The sequence below is a fragment of the Cyclopterus lumpus genome, chromosome 13, assembly GCF_009769545.1.
Source record: "Cyclopterus lumpus isolate fCycLum1 chromosome 13, fCycLum1.pri, whole genome shotgun sequence".
Lineage (NCBI taxonomy): Eukaryota > Metazoa > Chordata > Actinopteri > Perciformes > Cyclopteridae > Cyclopterus > Cyclopterus lumpus.
The window spans coordinates 3753072-3776646 of NC_046978.1; the positions used below are offsets into that span (position 1 = coordinate 3753072).

Here is a 23575-nt window from a genome sequence, read left to right on the forward strand (position 1 = left end):
CTGTAAGTGAGAAAATAATGAGGTATTCTCACCTTCTTATGACCTTTGGTGTTCCCTCGTGGGTTCTGCAAAAACATTAACAGTATAATCAATGTTAGAAATACAAATTATCTTAAGGGAGCAAAACTGTTGCTGTAAACTGTAAATGCACCTGTCGCTTTCTCTGTCATCCTCTTGCAGTTGGTCCAGGCTGTAAAGGTCAAAGTGCGAAGCAGGGTACGGCAACCCATCAAGGGGGTCGGACTGAAGGCCGTCACTCAGCCTGGACAGGCCTGAGGTCGGAGTCCCACCTGAGAGACAAGTCACAAGTTAAAAATCATTGCCTCCTCTGTGTTTTTCTTCTACGTATGTGTTTAATTCTGCCGCTCACCCATATCAGTGTCTCGGCTATTGTCTGAGCTATAGGTGGCGCTGTTTGGGATTGTGGTGTTGGTAGACATGGAGTGCATGAGTTCCGAGCCCTCACTCGATTGGCTGCCTCTGAGACGACCAGCTTCCATGTGATCACTTGCCCCGAGTGTCGGCTGAGATAACTGTTTCTGCGGCCGGGGGCGACCATCCAAGGCTTTACCTACTGAATATGGAGAAAAATGGTGTCAAGATTAGAAAAAGCTTGAAAAGTAGTGTCAGAATTTTGGCTTAAGCATAAGGACTAACTCACCAGATGCTGCTTCAATGCGGCTGGGCCGACGCTGAGGTCCAAGGATGCTGGGAAATCTGGGTTTCTTCACCTTCTCTTCTCCTTCCTTTTCTGTCTTGATGCTTTTCTGTAATGTATTAACAACAAGGGAAGTGTCAGGTAAATAATAAAGGGAGAGAGAGAAGGGCAAAGGGCAACATTAAATACCTTGATCTTGGGAAGGAAGTTGATCCTGACACGTTTGGACTCCAGACTTCGAGGTTCCTTGACCCTCACCCCAAGGTGCTTCATGTATGTATAGATGACATACTGCATTGTAGTGCTAAGTTAAAACAAAAGTGACAACTCTTTAGTTCAGTTGCTCCATTTGAATTAGAACTGACAAAACAACAGGATGCTAAGACTTGAAGTTTCTATATTGTGACTTTCACCATATGTCATACCAGTCCTTCTCTACAGTTTCTACACAAACCATCTGTGGGATGCTGCGAACCTATGGCATTTCAAACAAGACTGTTTCAATCAGTCACACATTTGAATTATTTAATATAAACACACTGCATAAATTAGATGTTCTCTTTAAGGGACTACCCCGCATGTTTAATTGGTAAACTGTGGGGATGTAGAATGGGACTTGGATGACACCAATGTTACGTGTTCTTGGCTAAAAAAAATAAAATCTAAAACTATACTTTATAAAGGTTGAAAAATGACTACCACTGACAAATATTATTCATTTAGCTAAATATTTTCTATAATAATGCAATTAACCCACAGCTGGTTTGAGGGGCCATGATAGCCCCTGAAGTCCTAAATGATCCCCATCATATGCTTTGAGAAATACATATCAATCAACCAAATGCTCCACAATATAAGTTTGCTTACCATTTCTCTTCCTCTGTGGTCTGAGTAGTTAACCTATACACAATATAAAGAAAACAAACTGTCTGAGTAGCTGATAATGGTTAGAAACATAAGCATTTGTTTAAGTATTTGTGCATCCCAGCAGCATATCTCTGTCCGCATGGCACGCGTGTCAGGTAACGGTCTTCATGTGCTACTTACAAGACTTCCTCTATCTTGGTGATGATGTTTTCAGCGTATGAGCGCTCTCGCTCCAGAGCGACACGGTCTCTGACTCTCTCTTGGTCCAGTCTGGCCAGCTCTACTTCAGCCACTGTGAGGCCCATACTGCGCTTCTGCCTGCATGTGCCAACATATCAAGTCATCTACTATTGTTAGGTTGATAATGCCTTTTTTGATTTTCCTTGATGTGGGAACCAAATCCTCAAGTTCTGTAATTCATCAGAGCTTACCAAACCATGGAAAGTAAAGATTCTGAATTGACAAGTTTACCTGAAATCCTCAAGGTTCTTCTGTATGTCAGGGAGCAGAGAGTCCTGCAGTGTTTGAACATGTTGTCTGTTTATTTCCTCAGGGATCAGTTCTGTCCGCCGGCGGTCTGCAAACGCATGCACATACACATTCACAGTACGCCAAGTCTCCAACAGGATTATGTCAAGTGCACACTAAATATGCCCTATTACGGTTAAGCAATACTCTCCAACAAACATTTTTAACACCTTGTTCGGGCGTGTGCATGGCTTATAGGGACTGTATAATGAGGATGGCTGAATGGATGAAGTGAGGCAACAAAGTACAAAAGGTGGCCGTAACAAAAGAAATTGCTCAACTCAAAATGGCACCAGGCAGATAACCAGATGAAGCAAAAGCACGGCGTAAAATACCTACCGAGATCAGTAGAGATGGATTCAGGGACAGCAACTTTCAAATTCTGGAAAAAGAAAACCATTAATATAAATAAGTAAATATACTAAAGTCCAGCAAAACCCTTTCAAATAATATGAAATGTCAATTTGAGTACAGAGCATAAATCAAGGCACTCATAATCACATTACGACCTATAAATAATGAAATAGTCAATTAGTGACAAATACATCACTTTATTCTAAACTGTAAATTGGTGTTAACCGAGTTTACTTGAACATGTGGATCATTCCATTTTGAGCTTTGGACTTAAAAGACAACAACCACATATGTTGGGGCTGTCCTTGGTGTAGTTCGAGCCATTTTGACAATGTGGTGCCATGCAACATTTCCTCTGTTTAAGTCAGTGATGTACTTTGTGCAACTTATGTGACAGACAGACGGATAAAGATCTGTTTGAGTCCGACGTGTAGTGTTGCCCATATTTCACAGTGGGGAACAAAAACTGTACTTACTGCTCCACGGTCAATGAAAAACGTGAGGAGGTCCATGAACACCCGTCTGGTCTCTTTGGAGTTGGTCTGCTTGTAGAAGTCGGCATAGAGGTAGCACAGCTGAGGACATACGATTAAGGTTTATTAAAGAAAACAGTGAATCTGCCAGGTTGCACGAAAACAGGAAAATAATACATGAAAGATAATAGCACGGTGTGAACGAGGAGGGCCTTACCACAGGAGCAGGGTCGAACTGAGAGATGACATGGTGAAGGAAGGCTGCGAGGTGTGCGGGACGAGACTTGAGCTGCTCAACGTTGTTAAAGCTGTTACATTGGCCATTTGTCTGGAACGAAACCGGTACAACAGTTTGCAGTCTTCCACTGATACCAGGTGGACAGCTCTAAGTACTACTCCGGTTAAATCCAGCATTAGAATGCGACTCCACGTGCGTCTCGGGTGACCACTTGGGATCGAATCTCACTTCCCTGCAATTGAACACGTACATCATTTCAATTGGTAAAGACCAAATGTGTTGTGGTTTTTAACCGGCGGGAGGCAGTAACACCAATCAATAGTGTCCAATTGTGTTTGGATGCACGCACGCACGCCAATTTATTAGTTTGCCTAAAGGGAACAGACTGTGGGAGATGGTGTATAGCTTGGAGAAGCAATAGATGGCTCTCATATCCCCATTACCACCCTCTCCAAAAACACGAAGGATTACGCAAGTTAAGTCATTCCATCATCTTGTAAGCGGTGGTAGATCACCACTTTGTGTAACACACAATGCTTCCTCCATTTGTCTTATGTGCATTCACACCTGTACTAGTGATCGGATCGCCCTACGTTACAGTCTGGTCTGCACCGGGCCATAGGTCAGTGGTTTGACGAGACGATGCTGGCCTAGTGTTTAGTTTTGGCACAAAATCTTTCGCAAAATAACTGACAAGATGAGCACATCTCCAACCCGAGTAAACAGCCGTGTGTTTCAAACATGCATCTTTTATAAACAGTCGCCAGCCCACAGTGCGTGTGCTTCATAACTAGTAACTGGCGTGCACAAGGGCCCAACAAAATAGCGTTCGCTGGGGCCCGCTGTAACTACCTTATGCAACTGCCATTGATGTCATTACCTGCTCCTGGTCTGAATCGAAGTAGTCGTCCTCAGCTCCAATTATTTGAGAGGCGAGGCGGGCGGAAGAGGTACTGCTGACTGTGGTAGGAGACAGAGAGTCCTGGGGAAGAGACAGGTGTACATTGTGGAATCAGTGGACATTTATAGCCCAACTGATCTGGGTTTACTTGCACTGACTGATTATTCATGAACATATAATGTATTTTGATGAAGCACACTTCCAAGTTCTCTTTCCCGAGTTTACACCAGGAAAGGGATAAGTACATTTATTTTTGCAGAATTTTCACTCGGCCAAAGAGCACAGTTACCAGGTCAGTGGCGTCCTCTGCCTCTGGAGAGTGGCAGGAGTTGAAGCTGTTCCTGGGGGTGCTCTTTGGGCTGGATGACTGTCTTTGGTAAAGGCTCTCTGGAGATCCAGGCCCAAATCTGCAAGAAAGCTGAAGGTGGGAAGGTAAAAAGCATGATATTGTCTTAGTCTTTTGCCGTTAGTTTAGTACAGCTGAAAGTAGACTGGTGAGCTACCTGGGTGGCACACACACATCAAATTCTCAATTAATCTCAATTCAACAAGTGTTGCCAATTAATTTATTCCATTAGTTTTCATACATGACAAACCGAAATTTGAATGCAGAATCAATACATATACTTAGCGCAGCCAAAGCTGAGCAGGGCTAATTAAGATTGACTTAACTAATTTAGTTTAGCATGAGGCCATGCATCTATTGTCCTAAAGCTTGGAATCAAGGTTTAAAATAAAGCTCAAAAGGGGCATTTTAATGACGTTGGTTAGTAGAGCTGACAACTTACAGGAGTGCTACTCCAGGACAGGTCTGTACTGTTGTCTCCTTTAGAGTGCTGCGTCTCAAACATGCTACCATCATCTGCATCTCCACCCGGAACAGCCTCCTACAGATTCATGTAAAAACAAGATGTGTTATTAATTATGAACAATCTTGTTACACAAAAACAACAACAGAGACAAAGTCCAGAATAAAACACGTTTAGAACAGTCCACATTAGTAATGGTATTTTAACATATTCTCTTAAAAGAGGACTACAATTGAGAGAGCAGATTAATACGTTGACATAAATAAGTTTAGTAAGTGATGTAAATAAAATAAGCTGTCACACAGACACAAAAGAGAGGCTTCCCACAGAGAAAGTCTAATCCTCTGATAAGATTAGGATTAGGTTCGTCTGGAGCATTCCCTAAACGCACAACACTAAAATCATACTGCTTGGATGGTGCTGGTAGAACAGTGTCCCTGGAAACCCTATTCTGTATGCGAGTACAGAGCAATAAGGGGGTTATTTGATTTACCTGTGTTGCCCCAGTGGCCTTGAGGAGCTGACCCTGCAGCTGAGGAATGTGTTTCTTAGCTTCCTGGATGTCTTTCAGTAGTTTGGGGGAGGGGTTCCTGCTGTACTCCTCCTTCATGACCTTTACAGCAAGAGAGGTGAAATCAAAATAAGCAATCATGACCAGTCATCAGCCTCTGGTATGCTCTATTCAGACCTGTCCTTGACATGCGTCTTGGGCAATCCGATTCACCAATGCACCTCAGACCCGATCGCTCAGATCACATTTAGAGGTGGTCTGGGCCGCAAACGGACACATTCTGTTAAAAGGTGTGTACGCGAATGTGTCCTGTGCAAAACTGAAGGAGTGCCTACTCAACAGATGTCCTCTACGTGAGCGCAAGTACAAACTCTTTCGCTGGCTTTGTCAACAAATTTAGAGAAGCCAGTAGAACCAATAGAGATATTTACTGGATGTGTCAAACATATTGGACGATTTCATTCGCCATGAACATACCAAGGAAGAGATCCGGTCTGTATTGTTTTGATTTTGATTTCTTGATGCGACTTTTCCACTAGGTGGGGCAACTGCCCTGCAGCTCAGTGTATTTTGGGTTGTATTAAACATTAGTATTTTGAAAGTATTTCACATGTCACATAAACCACGGAGTGAATGCTAAGTGGGAACTGACGTACCTGGAGCTTGACACTTGTGATCGATCACCCATATGCTAATGCCAGGTCTGAACAGGGTCTACACAACGTTCTATTTAAAGATGGAGGAGGGCTGATCCTTTCATTTTCAACACAGATAATAACCCAATCATTTATGAGGGTTTAGATTCTATTGCAAACACCTACGAAGAAAAGTAGTGTTAAAATAGAGAGAAGACAGTAAGTGGCAGTGATTGTTATGCTAACCTGTAGCTCCTGCTGCTCTTTTGAGAGCATCTTTTGCAACATGTCAACCCTCTGATTGCAGACACTGCTATTCTCATCCTTTGGGAAAAACGACAGGAACTGTGCATTAGACAACAGATGAGAGGCATTCAGGCAAAGATTAGATATATACGTAATCATGATGCATTTAACAAGTATTTAGGCGTACGGAAAATATGTGAGAAGGGATGCGATAGAGAAGCCACTACAAAAATGAGAGCACATTCAGAAGTCAAAATACACACATTTCTTTAACAGAAATTGTTCAATACTGCCGTAAAGAAGATCCACCATTACAGCATTTACACTGAACAATACAACGCTATTTTAGATAGCATGCCGGCATGACGTGTAAGACAAAAGTGTTGGTGTCTAGTGAGTGTGTTCCGCTATGCCAGCTGTTCCTTTTACACAGATGTCCATTTGGCTCTGTTAACACCTTCGCTGACTGCTTACCTGTAATGACTCTGTTGCCCCATTCCATGTTCATACCTTTTATACAGATCGGAAAGGTGGAATCACCACACAACATTCCCACTTTGAATACCACAACTTTGAAAGGGGAAGTGATGACCCATATGAAAGCCCTCAAGATGAATAGGGAGAATAGGGAAGGAAAGCAAGAAACAGAGGACAACTGAAGGTAACCGTCTTTAGTACCCATGGTGGTTGAGTGAAGGAGAGGCGGTCCAGAGCACTGTAGGGGCGTTCTGCTGCTGGGGAGTTTGGAGACGAAATGCTAACCCCCAACATTTCGGACTCTGCTTCAGACAAAGGGATCTGGGCGAGCCCTGGAGGACGCCCCAACACTGTGAGGGCCACATAGGAGCCCGCTAGATAGGAAAAATCATAGCAACGAGTCAGTTGTACTTAAAGGTTTACTTCTCTTTTTTTTATGTGGCTTTTGCTAGAACACAGACGGTAAGACTTACATTTGATAAGTTTCACCACCTCAATGTGATTTGAATGTGTAACAAGGGTCCCGTTAACCTGGAAAACAGCAATGGTAACATCATGAACATTTATATATATATAAAAAAAAAAAAAAAAAGATGCTGAGAACAAAACCTTCCATTCTCAGTCCAGCTTTACACTTTGACATCTCACTCCATTCCCAGATGCAAGGAGATAAAGACAGTAGACATACAAACCGACCAGAAGGTGGCAGCCTACAGCCTCTTTATTGGTCGTGGACAAGAAAATAGTGACATTCACAGTTTAAAGGCAGGGAGAAAGATTTACACAATACCTTGATGATCCTATCCCCTGTCTGAACACCTGCCCGCATGGCAGCCCCATCTGGCAAACACAACAGGGGAAAATAAGTGATAAAGAAACAGAAGCGGCGAGGAAAGATATAGAACAATTCTAAGAATAAAATGGGTGGAGAGACATACAGCTTCATGGTGTAATTGTTGAACATTTCTGCACAATAGATAATATAACCCTGACAGACCAGATGCTGCAAAGTGACTATTTGAGTCACATTTTGAAAGATCATAACAGTGGTTATATTATAAGAAGGACCTGTTTCACAGCTCCACCCAAAACAAAGGGATTTAGGCATGAAACAGGTTATTATGAGATCCACGCCTGACTCTAAAGTCAGTAAACAAAATACAGTTTTACTGAAACACTATTATGATTTTCATTTTGAGTCTTCAATTTCATATTAGTATGGACATTTTAAATGGTGTCACTGAACTAAGGACATAATTCTGTCTGATCAGTTGGACTGGAAGTAGAAGGATGAACAAGAAAAGCTGCAGCAAGATACTAGATACATTTTGTTCATTTAAAAACAAAATGAAAAAGAGGTTGTAGGAATTATTCAAATGAAACTAAGTATACTGCTTTGAGGAGAGTCAAGTGACAAATGGGAGATCGTTGAACACTTAAGTCCTCGAACAGTTCCTTCCCGTCTCTGTCTCTCTACTTTACAGACTGAGCAGGTTTTTGTGACCCGATAAGAGCCCACATCATTCTCTACCGACAGAAAGACAGCTGGGGACCACATACACAAGTGTCCTGTCAAAGTCACGCCTTTAAAAAGACAACACGATAAAGCAGACGCTGCAGCTACTGAGCAGAAAATGTACAGTCAATGGCTTCACTTCTCTAATTAAGTGCCAGAGTGGTGGTGGTTTGCCAAGTCCCAATTACCCTTCACATCTGTGAGTTCATAGCAAACTACCATGACAGTTTGATGTCAGTGCATGAAAAAGGAGCCCATATCTCTATTGCAATTGCCAAGACCAAAAGTAGGTATTGTAACAACATCTTTTTTCCACCCTTTTAAGTTTGAGACTCCGCCTTACCTTCTTTGACAAGTTGCACAAACACTGGGTTGTCACCGCTGACAGTGAGCCCAAAGCCATTTTCATCTTTCTGGATGATTACACATCGTTGAACCAGACCTGCAAGTGAGACAGAAATACATACCAGTGTCTTCAAAAGAACAAGGAAGTCAATAAATAAAATGTACTTACTTCTCTGGAGCCAGTGCATCAAATACCACTAAACCTCACCCATGTACTAAAAACCAAAGTGCATATGGGTACGTTAGTATCAGTTTTACTTGAAAATAGTCTTTAACATATCAGCACATAACCTGTAGTCTAGAACTCGGTTTTCAGGATAAGAACATTACAACATCCCATAATCTGAGCATGTACAGTTAAGAAAGCTTGTTTTAAGGTTGGCTAGTAAACATTTACATAGCAACATTTTTTAGGGCAGTTTTAGACACATTGTCTTCTTTCTCATTTGGTGACAAGCTAATACCAAAAAGATACAAATAAATCCTCTTAACTACGTTAACACTAATAACGAGGGTCCTTCTGTCTGAGGTGATGTTTGAAACAGGCACTCCAGACATTTTTGGTTGCAGTCTCATGGGCCAGAAGGAGGAACGTTACTTTTCAGGTTTAATTATGAGGTGTAGCGTAGCAAAAAAAATGCTCAAAAAAAGCAACAAATACAATATTGTCTCATGTTATCGTGAACAAGTAGTGAGTGGATTATTCAATCAAAGCAAGCTTTCTTAAAACACATTTACAAGACAAGACTTTATAAGTAACCCAAAGCTGAGTAAGGGGACCCTAGTTTCTTGTGCAGAATCAACCAGAGTTGAGCCGATCGATGAGGGCAGTTGTGGGGTTGGTTGGGAGAGTGGAAGGAACAGGAGCTTAATACACAGAGAGGTTAGGGGAAGCAAAAGCCCCAGGCTTGGGGGGAGGGGGGGAGGGGAGGGTATGATGAGAGGTTTAGGAAGAGTGCGGGAGCAGGAGGAAGGGAAAAAAGGGGAGGGCAGGGGGTGTCAAGGAAAAAGGTGAGCCATATGGGTTAAAGAACTGGTGTGAATATGCCTCTAGATGTTGATCTTTTGCACGTGTTCCAACAGTTTTTTAGAGATCTTTGGTTGGTATTTATAAACCGAGAGGATCACGGATCAGGTTAATCCATCTTAACTAATGTATTATTCAGAGGTTTGATTGATCTGAAATCTGCACCGTTTGCTGAAACACAAGGAAATGTACTCGAGAGAATAAACTGACCTTTAATGCTGCCAAAGTACCCTCAGCCCCACAATCACAAAAAGGAACCATTACAATAAATCATTACAATACCGCATTCAAAAGGTCAGACTACTTTCCTTAAATCTAAAAGTCTGTTCAGAGCGTCAAGTGCTGTTCTGAGATAAAGGCTTTTCTATATTATATTCTAAATTGTTGTAAGACTGAACACAGCAGAGATAACTGACTCAAACAGAGAGAACACACCCATGCTTTGTTGAATATGATAGTAGATAATTATGTTGATAAACTGTGCCATATCCACACTACTACGTTTCCATTATAAAACGCATACATTTTGCTCTGTGTACACAGAGTGTCCGCACTACTCTGGCGTTTTAGAGCACCAAAAACTAAAAAGGGGTTTAGAAATGCTACCAAAGCCACGTAAGTTTGAAAACTCTGGGGTTACCTCCGTGTGTGGACATGTGGAACCGCATACAATTGAAAACGATGAGGTAGACACCCGCGTTCACCACCTGATTGGGTCTTTGCAGTCACGGCGTGTCCTTCCCTGATTCGCCACGCCCCTATCACGTAAGCCTTTTCCAAAAGAAAACAAACAGCCAGGTCCACCACTGATTCGTTTCAACATGGATTACAAGCGTTAGTGGCCTTGTTGTCTATGCTAGCAGCTGTTGTGCAGTTACATTCTGCATTTTATAATTCTACTACTGCCTAGTCACAGTTTGTGGTTTTTAAGGAAGGCAATCTTAATATTTTTCTTTGTTCTGCACAACTATTGTGAAGTCCACACAGAAACTGTAAACTAACAAAAGCATAAATGCTCTCCAGTGCAACGGGGACTTCAGCCACCAGCAGAGCTACGAGTGTGAATACAGACAACGGAAGAAATAAAGCGAGTGAGAGACGAGTGTTGGACAAATTTATTGACCCATAATCTATTAAAATTTTGTTTGGAAGTGTTCATTTTGATGCGTGTGTGAGAGAGATCAACACCTGCAGCTTTCAAGTATGAAAAATAAACCTTTGAAAGCTTTCCATGAAATGTGTCTGTTTTAGTATGTAGAACATTTGAGAGTAAGTTTGTTAGTTTCAAGCAACACCTTTTATTATAAAAGACTAATATAATACTCTGTTGCATCTTCTGTAACTCCGCAACCAATCTGCTTCCGGTTTAAACCAGCACCCGCATGCCCAGTGTCCGTGAATAGTCATGTGATATTCCTTTTCAGGCGTGCTAGCATAGAAGGAAATCATTTCGCAAATAATCTGTTTTAATACCCCAGTTTTAAACGAAAATGTCAAAGTGTGGATGTAGCCAGAGACTAGACATCAGCAGGAACTAGTACTTCTGACAGCTGCCTTAATAATTAGTTTTTTTCAGTCAACTAAATGTGAAGTCAGGCATCCACTAGAAGTCTTTTTGTTGAAAATCTTAAATTACATGAGAATTATTGTAAAAAAGTGTCCCAGACGATGAAAGAAGTAAGAGAGAGAGAACAGTGTGTTGACGGCTTCATAATGAAAAGGATTCTGAAGACAAGTCACTTTGTTCAGTGGGCGCTTGGACCTCAAAGTCCCTTTAAGAATCTATGAGTTATTATTTTCTGTGTGAGTTAATTGCTAATCCCATTTCAATGATCACTTAGCTGAAAATATATATCAATATTAGGACCTGACTCTATTGTAGGATTACAGTTTGAAGTAAACTATACAACTGTATCCTGGTAGTCCAAAATCTAACTTTGAAGTTCTACAATGGATTCTAATAGTGTCTATTTTTCATGGTGAAAAAAAGTAAAAACATCCCTGGATTGAGATGAAATTTGCGACACAATATGTGACTACAACTTATAAACACACACACACACACATTAGGGTGCATCAGAATTCAATGCAACATTTTAATGTCAATATATCTGAACTGTCTGAGGTTGCATTTCGTTCGAATGCACATAGAAATGATTTCTGCAAAGTTTTGGGAAAATTCATTGAGATTTAGAGGTGCAACACGGCCTCGAATCGTGACATGGCTCCGACAGAACCGGGTCACAGTTGTCATACACGGATTACACGGCATTGCTGGTAACCCCCTTCAGTCGTAAAAGCTGATGTGCCGTTGCACCTCTAGATCACCATGGATTGCAACAATATTTTGCATGCGCTTTAACATGAAATGGAACACTTTTAGCACCCAGACAGCTCAATATGCTGGAAATGTGTATTTTGATGCACCCTAACACACGTCGTGGATAGCGAAAATAAATGTCTAGTTTCTATACCTTTATATATATATATATATATATATATATATATATATATATATATATATATATATATATATATATATATATTTGTTTCTTTTGAAAATATCAACACCAAATATCTCACAACCTGTCCCCGGTGTTCTGGTTACAACTACACAGACTAAAAACGTGGTGATTGGAAGCACCTAATGTCCATTGATATATTTGTATGCACACTGAAATATCACATTAGAAAAGCTCTATAGAAATGTCAAAATACAAGAAACGCTGTGCCATGGTGCCTGTTAAAAGAGTCAGTTGTGGGTTATTAGATGTTGTGTTATAAAGCTCAACCATGACTGAGATGGGTATGCAGTCAATAGGGGTCCCCTCTTAATGCACTCAAATCTTGCCCTGATGGTAGCACTCTTCATGGCTATCCTCTGGTCTGCCAGTATTTTAAAAAAATGTATATTGTACGGGAAATTAAAACCTGTATTCTAGATGAATCGGTATACCCCCCAGCACGACATGCAACTGAGACCTTTGCCCAGTCAAATCTGTAATAATGATTACAAATATGTGAAACAAATACAATTCGTTTTCTGTCACTGTACTTAAAACAAACATCTAGTGGCAATTTCACACCATGAGTCTAAAGCTGCACATAGAAGCAGCTGTCACACCAGCATTCCAGCAGGAGCATCTTACCACAGGACTCAGGCTTCCCCTCTGCTAGCACACTGCTGCTGCCACTCTTCTGCAGAGCTTCTGCTCGCAGCCCCCACCACGCAGACCACAGCGCAGACAGCAGTATACAAACACAACAAGAACCAACACAAGGAAAGGAAAGACAAAACAGGAAAGAGAAAAATCATGAGGGAGAAATAATCATGGGAGGAGAAAATTAAATGAACAAATAGTAGTTTGATAAAACATGATGATTTGGACAGGCAGGAGTGCAGTCACTAAAAATTAACTAGCTAGTTATCTGTTGAAAGTACCTCTACTCCTATAGGTGATCTACCAACGCATTGTGACTTCAAGGACAGTGGTCCTATTTTTCCAAACTCTAAATTCAAGCGCTTTCGTTTTTTAAGTGCAGATTTTATTGTAAAATGCAAAAGGACGTTAATAAAATAAACAGAATTTGTGGGCTTTGTGATCCAAAAGTATTGTGGTAATACTTCAACGGCCTTACTTAACTGGGACTGAGCCTGCGGCTGGTGAAATTGAATTTATATTCAATGCATTTCAGGTCTCCCTCTCAAGATTGACAATATTCAGTCAAATATGCAATCAGAATATTGACATTTATGCTTTTCTAGTCGCTGAACTCTAATGTTACATTGTAAACAACCAATCCATGTTATGTTGAATTTACAGGCGGAAAGGAGTATTGGGCGAAGGTAATTTATGAAACCATAGATTACTATAACAAAGTTAAAGGATAACCTTAAGAATTTGTGATGGTTACACTGGTCACAATAAATAAATGGTTTGAAGACTTGTATGCCAGCTGCTATAATTAAACAAAAGGGATCTGTATCAGCCAATATGATCGACAAGTAGTATGGGCAGCAAAAAAAACCTCTAAAAGTCATATTTGGTCTCTTTTTTTTCTTTTGTGTGAACGCTTCTGTGGCTCTGACCTGTGATACGGTCCGAACCGTGAGTTTTATGATCTGTTGGACCAATAAACTTAATCATTACACAGGATTCATTTGGAAACATGTGAATCTCGGGAGCCAGCGTTAACATCCATTTCCAGAGTATCTGACGACTCCTGCCCATCCTTAATAAATCCAACCCAGTTTGAAATTATGACAGAAAAGATGACACCAGGAGAACAGAGGAAAATATTGTCAAAGAGTTCATGCAAGTTTCAGATAACTAAAAAGGGGTTAGATAGAAATACAGACTACCACCGTGCAGGCATGCAAAGGGTCATTACACAAATCCAAACATGAATAATGTCAAATATAATATTGTAGGGATGACCCAACGATAAAGGTTTCAATTAAATAAAGAATAATGTTCCTCTCTGTGGTTACTTTGCACATTCTAAAAGTGGAACAACCCATCAGAGAAATACATGGAAAGAAGTTTTAGTGCATTTCTTGTGTAAAAGAACATATTGTCTATGTTTTGTTGCATCATACAGAGATAAACCGCCATGTGGTGTGGAGGATTATCTATTTTGTTTTGAATACAGAAGCTTTAGTCATATCTCAAATCATAGTGACCCGATTGCTGACAAATACTACTGGGGGTGTCCGCACATCAAACTAGTCTGATTTTTAACAATCTTAAAACTGGAGTGCATAACAGGCTTAATGGCTTTTTGTTCCTGTCAAGTATGCATCAAGACCACCCAACCACTTTTAACATACAAAACCCACAGTGCACTGATTTATGTTAAACTACAAGAACCATGTGGACATTAAACATGCAGCTGCAGATCTTAGGGTCCTATAATCAAACCTTTCTTTGCTTATCGGCTTAAAACCAGCAACATCTAAAGCAACATAAGCTTGTACCAAACAGTTGGTATAATGCAGCGTAATGACGACTGAGCCAGTGAACACATATTATGCTGTCCATTATTTTGAATTAACACAAAAAGAAAAGACAATTCCAACTCCTGTATAAACTAAGTTGTTATGCTCCAGTGGTAAGAATCAAACAATTATCAGACCACACAAGTAAAATGAATGTGCTATTTCCAAAGAGAACACAAAGCACATAGCAAGGTACACACACACACACCACCTATCACCATCCCAGCATGCATTGTGCATTGAGCAAACTAACATCACCACAATTGTTTCATGAGACTGTGTTTGTGTGTTAGAGAGAGTGAGCGTGAGATGTAGGAGGCAGTCAGATAAAGTGATGAATACAGAGATAGAGAGAGATAGAGAGACAGAACAGGAAAACGGCAGGGTCTGTGACAGAGAGTAAAGAAAGGAAAGAGAACAGGAGTATGAGCCTGAAAACAAGTGGGAAATTACCTGTAGGGTCAAACTCATTGGAGGGAAGTGAGGTTTTGTCACTTTTGGGTTTCTTGTCCGGGGGGTGGTCTTTACTGAGAATGCTGCTGGTTCTAGAGAAACAGAAAAAAAACATTGGCATTTATCCAACATGCGCTGTGACATGCAACACTGTAGACCTTTATAAGAAGCATTATTTAACAGGCTGTGTCATTGTGTCCTGCTGTACTCCTACCCTGCATGTGCACAAGATGCAGGCAAGTGACGGTTCAGGAGGAATTACACAGAACCAGCAATTGTTCACTGTAGCAATTGTTCACTGTAGCATTGAGAATGATGTGGCAAGTTAACCTCCTAGTGTATGAATCATGCTGAGTGCGTCTACTGTATAATGCGACAGCCAGAGAGGATGTGGAGTCGCTCTGCTGAGTGCCGGGGAGCAAGGCCAGAGAAAGGACGCTCCTCACAGGAGGTGCTACAAGGCCAGACTCCGGCTTGAACCTCGGGAGGCTATGTATGGCTGCTTCTGCCTATGCCGGCCCCAACTGTGAAAGGCCACTGTTCTGTTCACTGTGAAAGGCAGTGATGGACCGCCCTCAGAAGAGGGACTCCTTTGTCCCTCACTGTGTGCGTGCGTGCGTGCGTGCGTGCATATATATATATATATATATATATATATATATATATATATATATATATATATATGTGTGTGTGTACATGAGTGAGATGGGGGGAGAGAGGGTATGTTTGGTCTAAGCTCTATAGACTTCCGTTGCAGCACGCCAGTTCCTAGCAAGACCTGCCTCATTTCCCTCATCTGGAACTCTGCGTATGTAAACGACTGGAATGCGTGTGTGTCGACATTTTATACCCATAAACATACATAGATATTTGCAATAAGATATGAAGAAAAAAAAAAGTATTCTTACCTGTTTGCTTTCTTGGGAAACCTACAAGATAAAACAGAAGACTCATTAGTATCTCACAGCAATACACTGATAAAGTAAATAGAAGCTGAGCATTTATATGTATATGGAGGGTGAAAAACAAGATGCCAAAGTGACAGCTTCCCCTGAGACCCATATTGTGGTAAACATGATAATCCTGATCAAACATCAGAGTTCTTCAGCTGCCGAGTAAATCCTTTTCCAGGTCAAATGCCCTCAGCCTCTTAGATCTCGCGTGTGCGTGTGTGTGCGTGTCATGATTTAGTTCCTAACAGACATCATGACTTAACTGTAATAATCATATCCTAATCACGTCCATGGCCTGTTTCCTTCGAGGCAGCCTGCCCCGAGACTGATTACTGCCACATAGTGAGGTAGAGATGAAATTAATTAGGGATGCTGTAAATACCATAATGTTAAATGCCATATTTTCCAGGAAGTTAGAGATTGATTTATGTATTGACTTTGTGTTGGCAGATGCACATTGAAATTATATTTAGGGAGATACTCAGTGTTAATTCTCTTAGTAGGCATTTGATCTCATCTTAATAATAAAACCTTATGGACTGGAAGTGGTTCGGATTGAAATAATTAATTCTGCATCGAAGATTAAAGGTTTTCTACCTCACTTTGACACTGCCTTGGACTTTAACGAGTGTTAGTGACCCAAGTGGACCCAACAATGTATCCATAATAACCTATTTAACTCCAGTACCCTGTGTGTGATATGTATCACTAACAAACAAAGACACAAGCCACACTTTGAAATGGGCCAAATTGCATTTCAGGTTCTATGTTCTCTAGAAGTCATCTATACCAAAAGCTATTTAAAGGCCAAAGTTAATCATATATTTGATCTGTAATGCATTTTCTACTTTTTGTAAATAGTCAAAAGATAACAATGAACGGCATGTAACTCTGAATTGAACTAGTATTATTAAAAATGTAAATGCACACAGTATTAGAATACAAAACAGTAGTATAATTACTCCACGAGTCTTCCGTAATAGGCAGGACTCATGACTAACTAGCCCACATTAACTCTCTCCTGGCGACAGTGCGTCCCATTCAGAGCCATGCAGGGGCAGCTGAATGGCCCGTTTATGAAAATGCCTCAGACTGTAATAAGTTCCAGAGCCTCCAGCAGAAAAAAAAAACTAGCTTTAAGTAGCCCACTCCCTAAGAAACCTCTGAATTGGAGAGATGGAAAAGTCAGCACATAAACACACACTAAACTGGGACATGTGTACGCACACACTCGTGGATGGCAAAACTGAGTAGGCAGATGTTGTTCTTGGTTCATCGTACAGGAACAAATAAAAACGTGGTGCTGGATGATGCATCAGGCTGCCTGTAATGTTTAAGCTGCACTAAACTTGTGAATCATGCTTTCAGAAATAATGTTGTACCACTACAAATGTTTTAATACGGTTTTATTCATGTTAAAAAAAAGTTTAAAGAGAACTGAGAAGGAATTTAGTTTTGTATAATAACACGTAGTATCTATATTTTTAATTACTATTGAGCCTAATACCCACTTAAGGGCTAAGGAGAGGGACACAGGAGGTCATGAAGAATGATGCCAGTAATGGACAGAAAGAAGGGAGCCGAGGGAGAAGATGTTAAAGAGGCATCAAGAGACTGAAACACAAGGCACAGGGGAGAAAGCATATTAAGAAAGAATTACTGATACTGAAGGTTGTACGCAATGGGAGAATTGAACATTTATGTTCAAGAACATTTATGCAAGTTAAGCCAAAAAGCGGTAATGATGAAACCGAAGTCTGCACGTTCGGGATGAATACATTATTTTGCGATCAGATACAAGTACTCAAAAGGGGCTAATTTTGAAATTCAAAACACATGCGGTGAGTCGGTAGCTAACAGCTAACAGTGCTAACAGCACTAGCATTGCAAACAACAACGACAACAGTGGAGCATAAAGCTTCAACTGCATCGCTGTCGGATGGCGTTATTAGTGGTAACCCTCGTATGATACAACAAGACATCCAGTGGGATGTCTTGTTGCATCATACGGGGGTTACCACACACACACACACACACACACACACACACACACACACACACACACACACAGGGAGTCACGTGCACTAACATGCACGAGCAGCCAGATCAATCATGTTTAAGTACAGAGAAGGTAAGATCAAAAGTAATTTAATGGCCAATTCAAAAATATCCTGCTGCACAGAATCCTGAAACTGACGGCCTTTGGTTGGAGTTGGTAAAAAACACAAAACTTAAGGGATTGATGGGAAAAGGTCTCGAGTTGCCCCGTGCTACTAGATCTGGATGACTGTAAACAATGTTTAAGGCTGAATAAGTCATATGTCCATAGCAAAATACTGTAATATGCAACTGGAAAAACGACAGTGGAGTTATGACTAAGACAATTCTGAGAGGAAATGTTTGTCACAAAGAGACTCCAGTCACTGCAAAGCTGACTATTCATATAAAAGGTTCTCTCTTGAGTATTCACTGAAAAAGGAATCACTGTCAGAGCGTACATAACATCCCAGTACATCTCTAGTAAACCCTCATAATGGCTCCACATTAGTCTTTGTCAAGTAGACAACAACGGTGTATTGTTCCATGTCCTGATGATACTCTTAAACACTCTACTACTCTGTTAAGAACAATAAACAACATAACTGTTCGAATGTGCACATTTTCTTACTCTTCAATAATAACAACTTAGATCTTTGGACAAAAACAGGCAGTTTCGATGCTTCTGCTTCTTCACACATTTCTGACAGTTAGACTAAATTAATAATTGAGAAATTAATTTATAACAAAAGAAAAGCATTATTTGCAGCTCTACAAAACACACATATTGTGAGATGCAATGTGAACAGGAGTAATATTTCAATTGATCATCTGCAAGCATTAGATTAAATTAATCAATATTACTCATTATGTATCATTTATTGGCCTAAATAATTGCGAGTCAATTTGAATCCATAAACAGTCTATAGAAGCTTTGCTCTGGTGCAAATGTGTTTTTGGACATTGGAAGTATTTCTATAAGATCCGAATGAAACTGATAACTGCAGAGGAGCAAATTGTGTGTATTGAAGTTAGGACTTGTCAACAGATTATATACTCACTCACTCACTCACTCACTCACTCAGAAGGCGGCACAGGTTCTGGTCCAGGCTCTGGTCATCTCACGGCTAGACTATTGCAACTCCCTCCTGGCGTGTCTATCTGCTAATGCCATTCGACCTCTACAGCTCATCCAGAATGCAGGTAGCACTTAAATGTCTCTCACTCATAGCACTTTGTAGTTTAACACTTTAGTAGCACTTAAATGGCTCTTACTGATATCACTTTGTAGTTTAACTTTATTGAAGAAATTGTACTTGCTTGATTCTTGTTGTTCTGAGTTTGGACTCATGGTTTAATGCACTTATTGTAAGTCGCTTTGGATAAAAGCATCAGCTAAATGACATGTAATGTAATGTAATATAGATATAGGAGAAACAACAAAACGGTTTCCCCTGAAAACCGTTTTCCTCAACTCGTTCAATTCTTCAGATACAGTTATAAAAGTCTCCAAGTCTGAGCTAGGACCTCTTTCTTGACGGGTCCATTAAATGTGCACAGAGTGAGAAAAGGAGAAAGAAGGCAGAGTCAGAACAGGGTGGGACGGGAGGGAGGGGCAGCCCTGGAGCGGGCCTGGGCTTGAATGCTCCATTGAGGTTTGGTGTTTTGATGGAAAACTGTGGCAGAGCTGGGCCAACTGCAGCAACAGTGGCAGCAAGAGCGACCGAGACCAGATCATGAGAGAGAAAAAAGTAGTCAGGGAGGGACAGACGAAGGTAGCAGGACTCTCACACAGCCATTTCTGTGAACGGGTCTCCCAAACTGAACAGGAAGGGAAAAAAAGTGACCAAAAAGAAACACCAACTCATGCAAGATTCAGGGGAAGCACTTCAGGTTATTCTCAGTTCCTCTTAGATTTAGTCTAAGCGTATGAAGGCAGAGAGAGTGAGAGACAGACAGACAGACAGACAACGGAAGTCACGTACACTAACATGCACAAGCAGCCAGATTAATCATGTTTAAGCACAGAGAAGATCGGGAAAAGGTCTCGAGTTGCCCCGTGCTACCAGACCGGGATGACTGTAAACAATGTTTAAGGCTGACAACCACTTGTTCAATGTTAATATTAAATAACGAAAGCTAAAATAAAAGTAAAATTGAAAAATATAATCTAACGACAATTTTCCACCTGGGTGGATGAGTGCTGCTGTCACAATGATGTTCCCTTTAAAAACAGCAAAATGGAGTGTAGGAAATTGAAAAAAAGCCCCAAAACAATAATATTACAAAGACTTGCACGCATCACAGCGCAATTACACAAGACAGCAGTGCTGATTGTGAGACAGTTGAACCTTTATGAAAAACATGAAGACACCTCATCACAACTTGGGAGGCAACAAAACATTAGAAGCAGAAGTCCAAAGAAGCATAATTATTTGTACACAAATTGCATGTCCAACAACTAAGTATTTGGTTTGGGCTGCATTTTTTAATGGGTGCTTTCAATATAAAAAGTAATGATAACTACATCACCTCTCCGCTGAGGTTTGTAATAAGTCATATGCCCATAGTAAAATACTGTAATATGTAACTGGAACAGAGAGACAGAGAGAGGGAGGTTTCACTTAACATTGAATTATAAGCAGCTACTTGAATATTTAAAAAGAGCCACCTAAAAAATTAGCTCAAAAAAACTGATCATACGGATAAGAGTTGGCAGAATACATCCATTGTGCCAAAGTTATAAAACAAAAGTGGGTGGATAATTGATAAAGAGAGCTTTACCCCGGCTTTTCCCTGTCAGACAATGTTGATGTTGTAACTTGTACTATATGGAGTTGCTGCAGTAATCTGGAGTCTCCTACCAAAGCAGAGTGACACAGCTCAGCTCACAGCACAGGTGTTGTTGGGGCTGGGAGAAGTTGGGCGTGTTTGAAACTGGGAGAGGATTGGATAGTTTTGGGAGTTGCCTGCAGGCTACAGAGATCAGACTTAGGTGTGTTTCATTCCAGGCGGTGAAACACACCATAACCTTGCACCCTTCAAAACATCCTCAGATGTTGGATTACTGTGGAAAACATGGTAGAACTGGAGTATAAATCTGTGGCGATGGCACAATATCCTCAGCTGGGTTTTGAGCTGAGTCATGCCACATCATCTATGGAACAAGCAATGTCTTATTTTCAGTCTCCCTTTAAAAACTGGTCTGCGATTATATCTCAGTGGTCTAATGAAAACAGTCTCTTGAAAAGCCCAATTCATACCTGCGGCCTGTCAAAAGGAGAGAAAACAAACGCACAAACACACGCATGCACACGTTATCTCATCTATATACCTGAGTCACACAATGTGGGTGCACACACAAACACAGAGCCAGCATTACGTCACTGATTTCCACTCCTTGCCACTGAGTGAGACGTAGTCTACACCCATGCAGTAATACTCCTTTAAACCTCTGTCTGGCAGTATTACAGATAGGTTACTATCAAACAAGCACTCTCAACTCGAGGCCATAGCACTTTAAATCATACCGTTTAGCATGGTGTATATTGGATTTTAAGAAAGAGAGCATGAAGTTAGCGTATGAGACAGACAGAGAGATACGGGGAGGTTATGGTGTGTGTTGCAGAGACAAGAGCAATAGCTCTGGAGCTCAAGCTACAGCCTCAGGGGGAAAACAGTGCCCTTTCTGCCCCAATAAACCTCATCAGGATTCCTGACATGAGGGCCGGGGGATAGACATTTCTTCACGCTATGCTGTCTGCTGTGCTACAACACCGAAAGAGGAAAAGAGGTGGTTCAACATGCTACACTGTCTACACTGCTGCTCGTATACAAGACCTGTCACAAACACCTAAGAACTTTTCTAATCCATGAGTAGTTCTTTGAACTGAGTATCTTTAATTTAGCTGTGTATTTATGCACTACGGTGGAGGGTTGGTAAAAAGTCTGCAAGGGACACATGCACCAGACTTGTATGATCTGTTGACCTGCACTGATCTAAAAAAAAAAAAGTATGAATGGCTGTCAAAAGCAGGCCTATGATGACATTTAAGCCGGGGCAAACTGTAGTAAAAGCACATTAAGGTGAGTTCCATTACATTGCCCTCCCTGAAATCACACATGATGAATGCAAGATGCTACTTATTATAGAGCTTTATTGCGAAGAGAATCAGGACATTTATGGAACAACAACATCAGGACATTTATGGGACAACAAGACTATCTAAACAGAAGAGTCTTTTAAGCAAAGGTGTTGCGTGTACATCCCTACACTTTTTCTTCCTCGCCCTCCTTTTTTACGATCCTAGCTTATTGCTATCAAAATCATTTAGAGTGATTGAAAAAGCAGCCTCTTCCACTCAACATGACTGCCGGTTGAGAACCTGTGTTCTGACATTGGTTCTTGTCGCGTAAGAGTAGGGAGGAGACTGTCTAGTCACCCCTGAATCAGCAGAAACAGGCAGTGTAAGATTAATCGCAGCGCTGCAGTAGCCTCTACAATACAGTCTCTTTACACACAGAGAGCACATTCAATTAGAGCATCCCCACTCAGACCCAGGGTAGGGGACACAAACCAGGCAAAGGATTTGACACCCAATCAGCTACTGCTCCCTTTTGACAACAAACATCCACTTCCTCCTACAAAGATTGCCCAGACACTTGCACACAAGAACAGATCTGTATTGTATGTATATCAAATTAAATAATCAATTTAGCGTGAAAGATTAAATGTAACGGCAAATAAAAAAGTAAGATAAATCCCAAGCATCACATCTCTTGGACCACTATGCAGTCTGCAGAATATCGTGTCTTCACAAGTGTCACAGTAAGCTTAAAGGCACAAGCCTAGGTCATGGCTACAAAACCCTTAAATGGACATGTGAAGAGATGACACTTGGGGAAGACAGCTCTCTACCCGTGTCCCCTTTTTCTCTATTGTACTGATCCTGTCTTTTGTGAAGTGAAAGTAATGTCTGGGCCCTGAAGCTCTATTGGCTAACAGGGCCGGATTGAAGAGGTGTCCACAAGCATCAGCATCACAGGGCTGGGTGATAGACCCCAACTCCCCCAGCACTCAGAGCCCCAGCTAATGCCTAGACTTTACCCACTCTCTAACATCACTACCCCAAAGGCATCGCCTGTTTTTTCCCCTCTGCTAGCTCCCTCTCTTCTGCGATCACAGTGTCCCTTTATTTCCTTTAGGCAGACTTGTCTCGACTAAGATAACCAAAGAAAAAACACACACAAAAAGGCCTCTGCTCCAACACAGAATGGGCTAACCAGTTTCACCTGTCCATTTTTCATTTATACATGGCTAATTTATTACGGAAAATTTGATGCGCCGGTAATACTCTCTACCCCCAGGCCTGATGAAAATGTGGTAATGATGGAAGAAACAGACTGACTGCAGCAAAGAAAGGAATACGTGATGGTTGTGATTGAGAGTGTGTGTGTGTGTGTGTGTGTGAGAAGAAAAGTGAAATGGTAACTGGCAAGAATGGACAAAGTATGGTGAGAGTTGGTGTGTGCCTGTCAAAGTGGCATC

General features: G+C 41.1%; 1 protein-coding gene across 3 annotated transcripts in view; it reads right to left on the reverse strand.

The window, feature by feature from the left end:
- arhgef12a (Rho guanine nucleotide exchange factor (GEF) 12a) overlaps positions 1–23575 on the reverse strand; it is a 35825-nt gene that overhangs the window by 6521 nt on the left and 5729 nt on the right. For 2 of the 3 annotated variants that reach the window (XM_034548671.1, XM_034548670.1), the window contains exons 2-24: positions 15946–15966; positions 15038–15129; positions 12735–12794; positions 8557–8655; positions 7488–7537; positions 7171–7228; positions 6899–7071; positions 6221–6298; positions 5322–5441; positions 4808–4906; positions 4309–4437; positions 3999–4100; positions 3098–3208; positions 2884–2982; positions 2393–2435; positions 1997–2102; positions 1706–1843; positions 1526–1558; positions 848–962; positions 662–767; positions 371–574; positions 152–290; positions 33–65 (exon numbers count right to left, since the gene is read on the reverse strand). In XM_034548671.1, coding sequence (XP_034404562.1) covers positions 33–65; positions 152–290; positions 371–574; positions 662–767; positions 848–962; positions 1526–1558; positions 1706–1843; positions 1997–2102; positions 2393–2435; positions 2884–2982; positions 3098–3208; positions 3999–4100; positions 4309–4437; positions 4808–4906; positions 5322–5441; positions 6221–6298; positions 6899–7071; positions 7171–7228; positions 7488–7537; positions 8557–8655; positions 12735–12794; positions 15038–15129; positions 15946–15966 — 2208 coding nt within the window. The remainder of the gene's footprint in view (positions 1–32; positions 66–151; positions 291–370; positions 575–661; positions 768–847; positions 963–1525; positions 1559–1705; positions 1844–1996; positions 2103–2392; positions 2436–2883; positions 2983–3097; positions 3209–3998; positions 4101–4308; positions 4438–4807; positions 4907–5321; positions 5442–6220; positions 6299–6898; positions 7072–7170; positions 7229–7487; positions 7538–8556; positions 8656–12734; positions 12795–15037; positions 15130–15945; positions 15967–23575) is intronic. The other variant, XM_034548672.1, reaches the window with a different exon arrangement.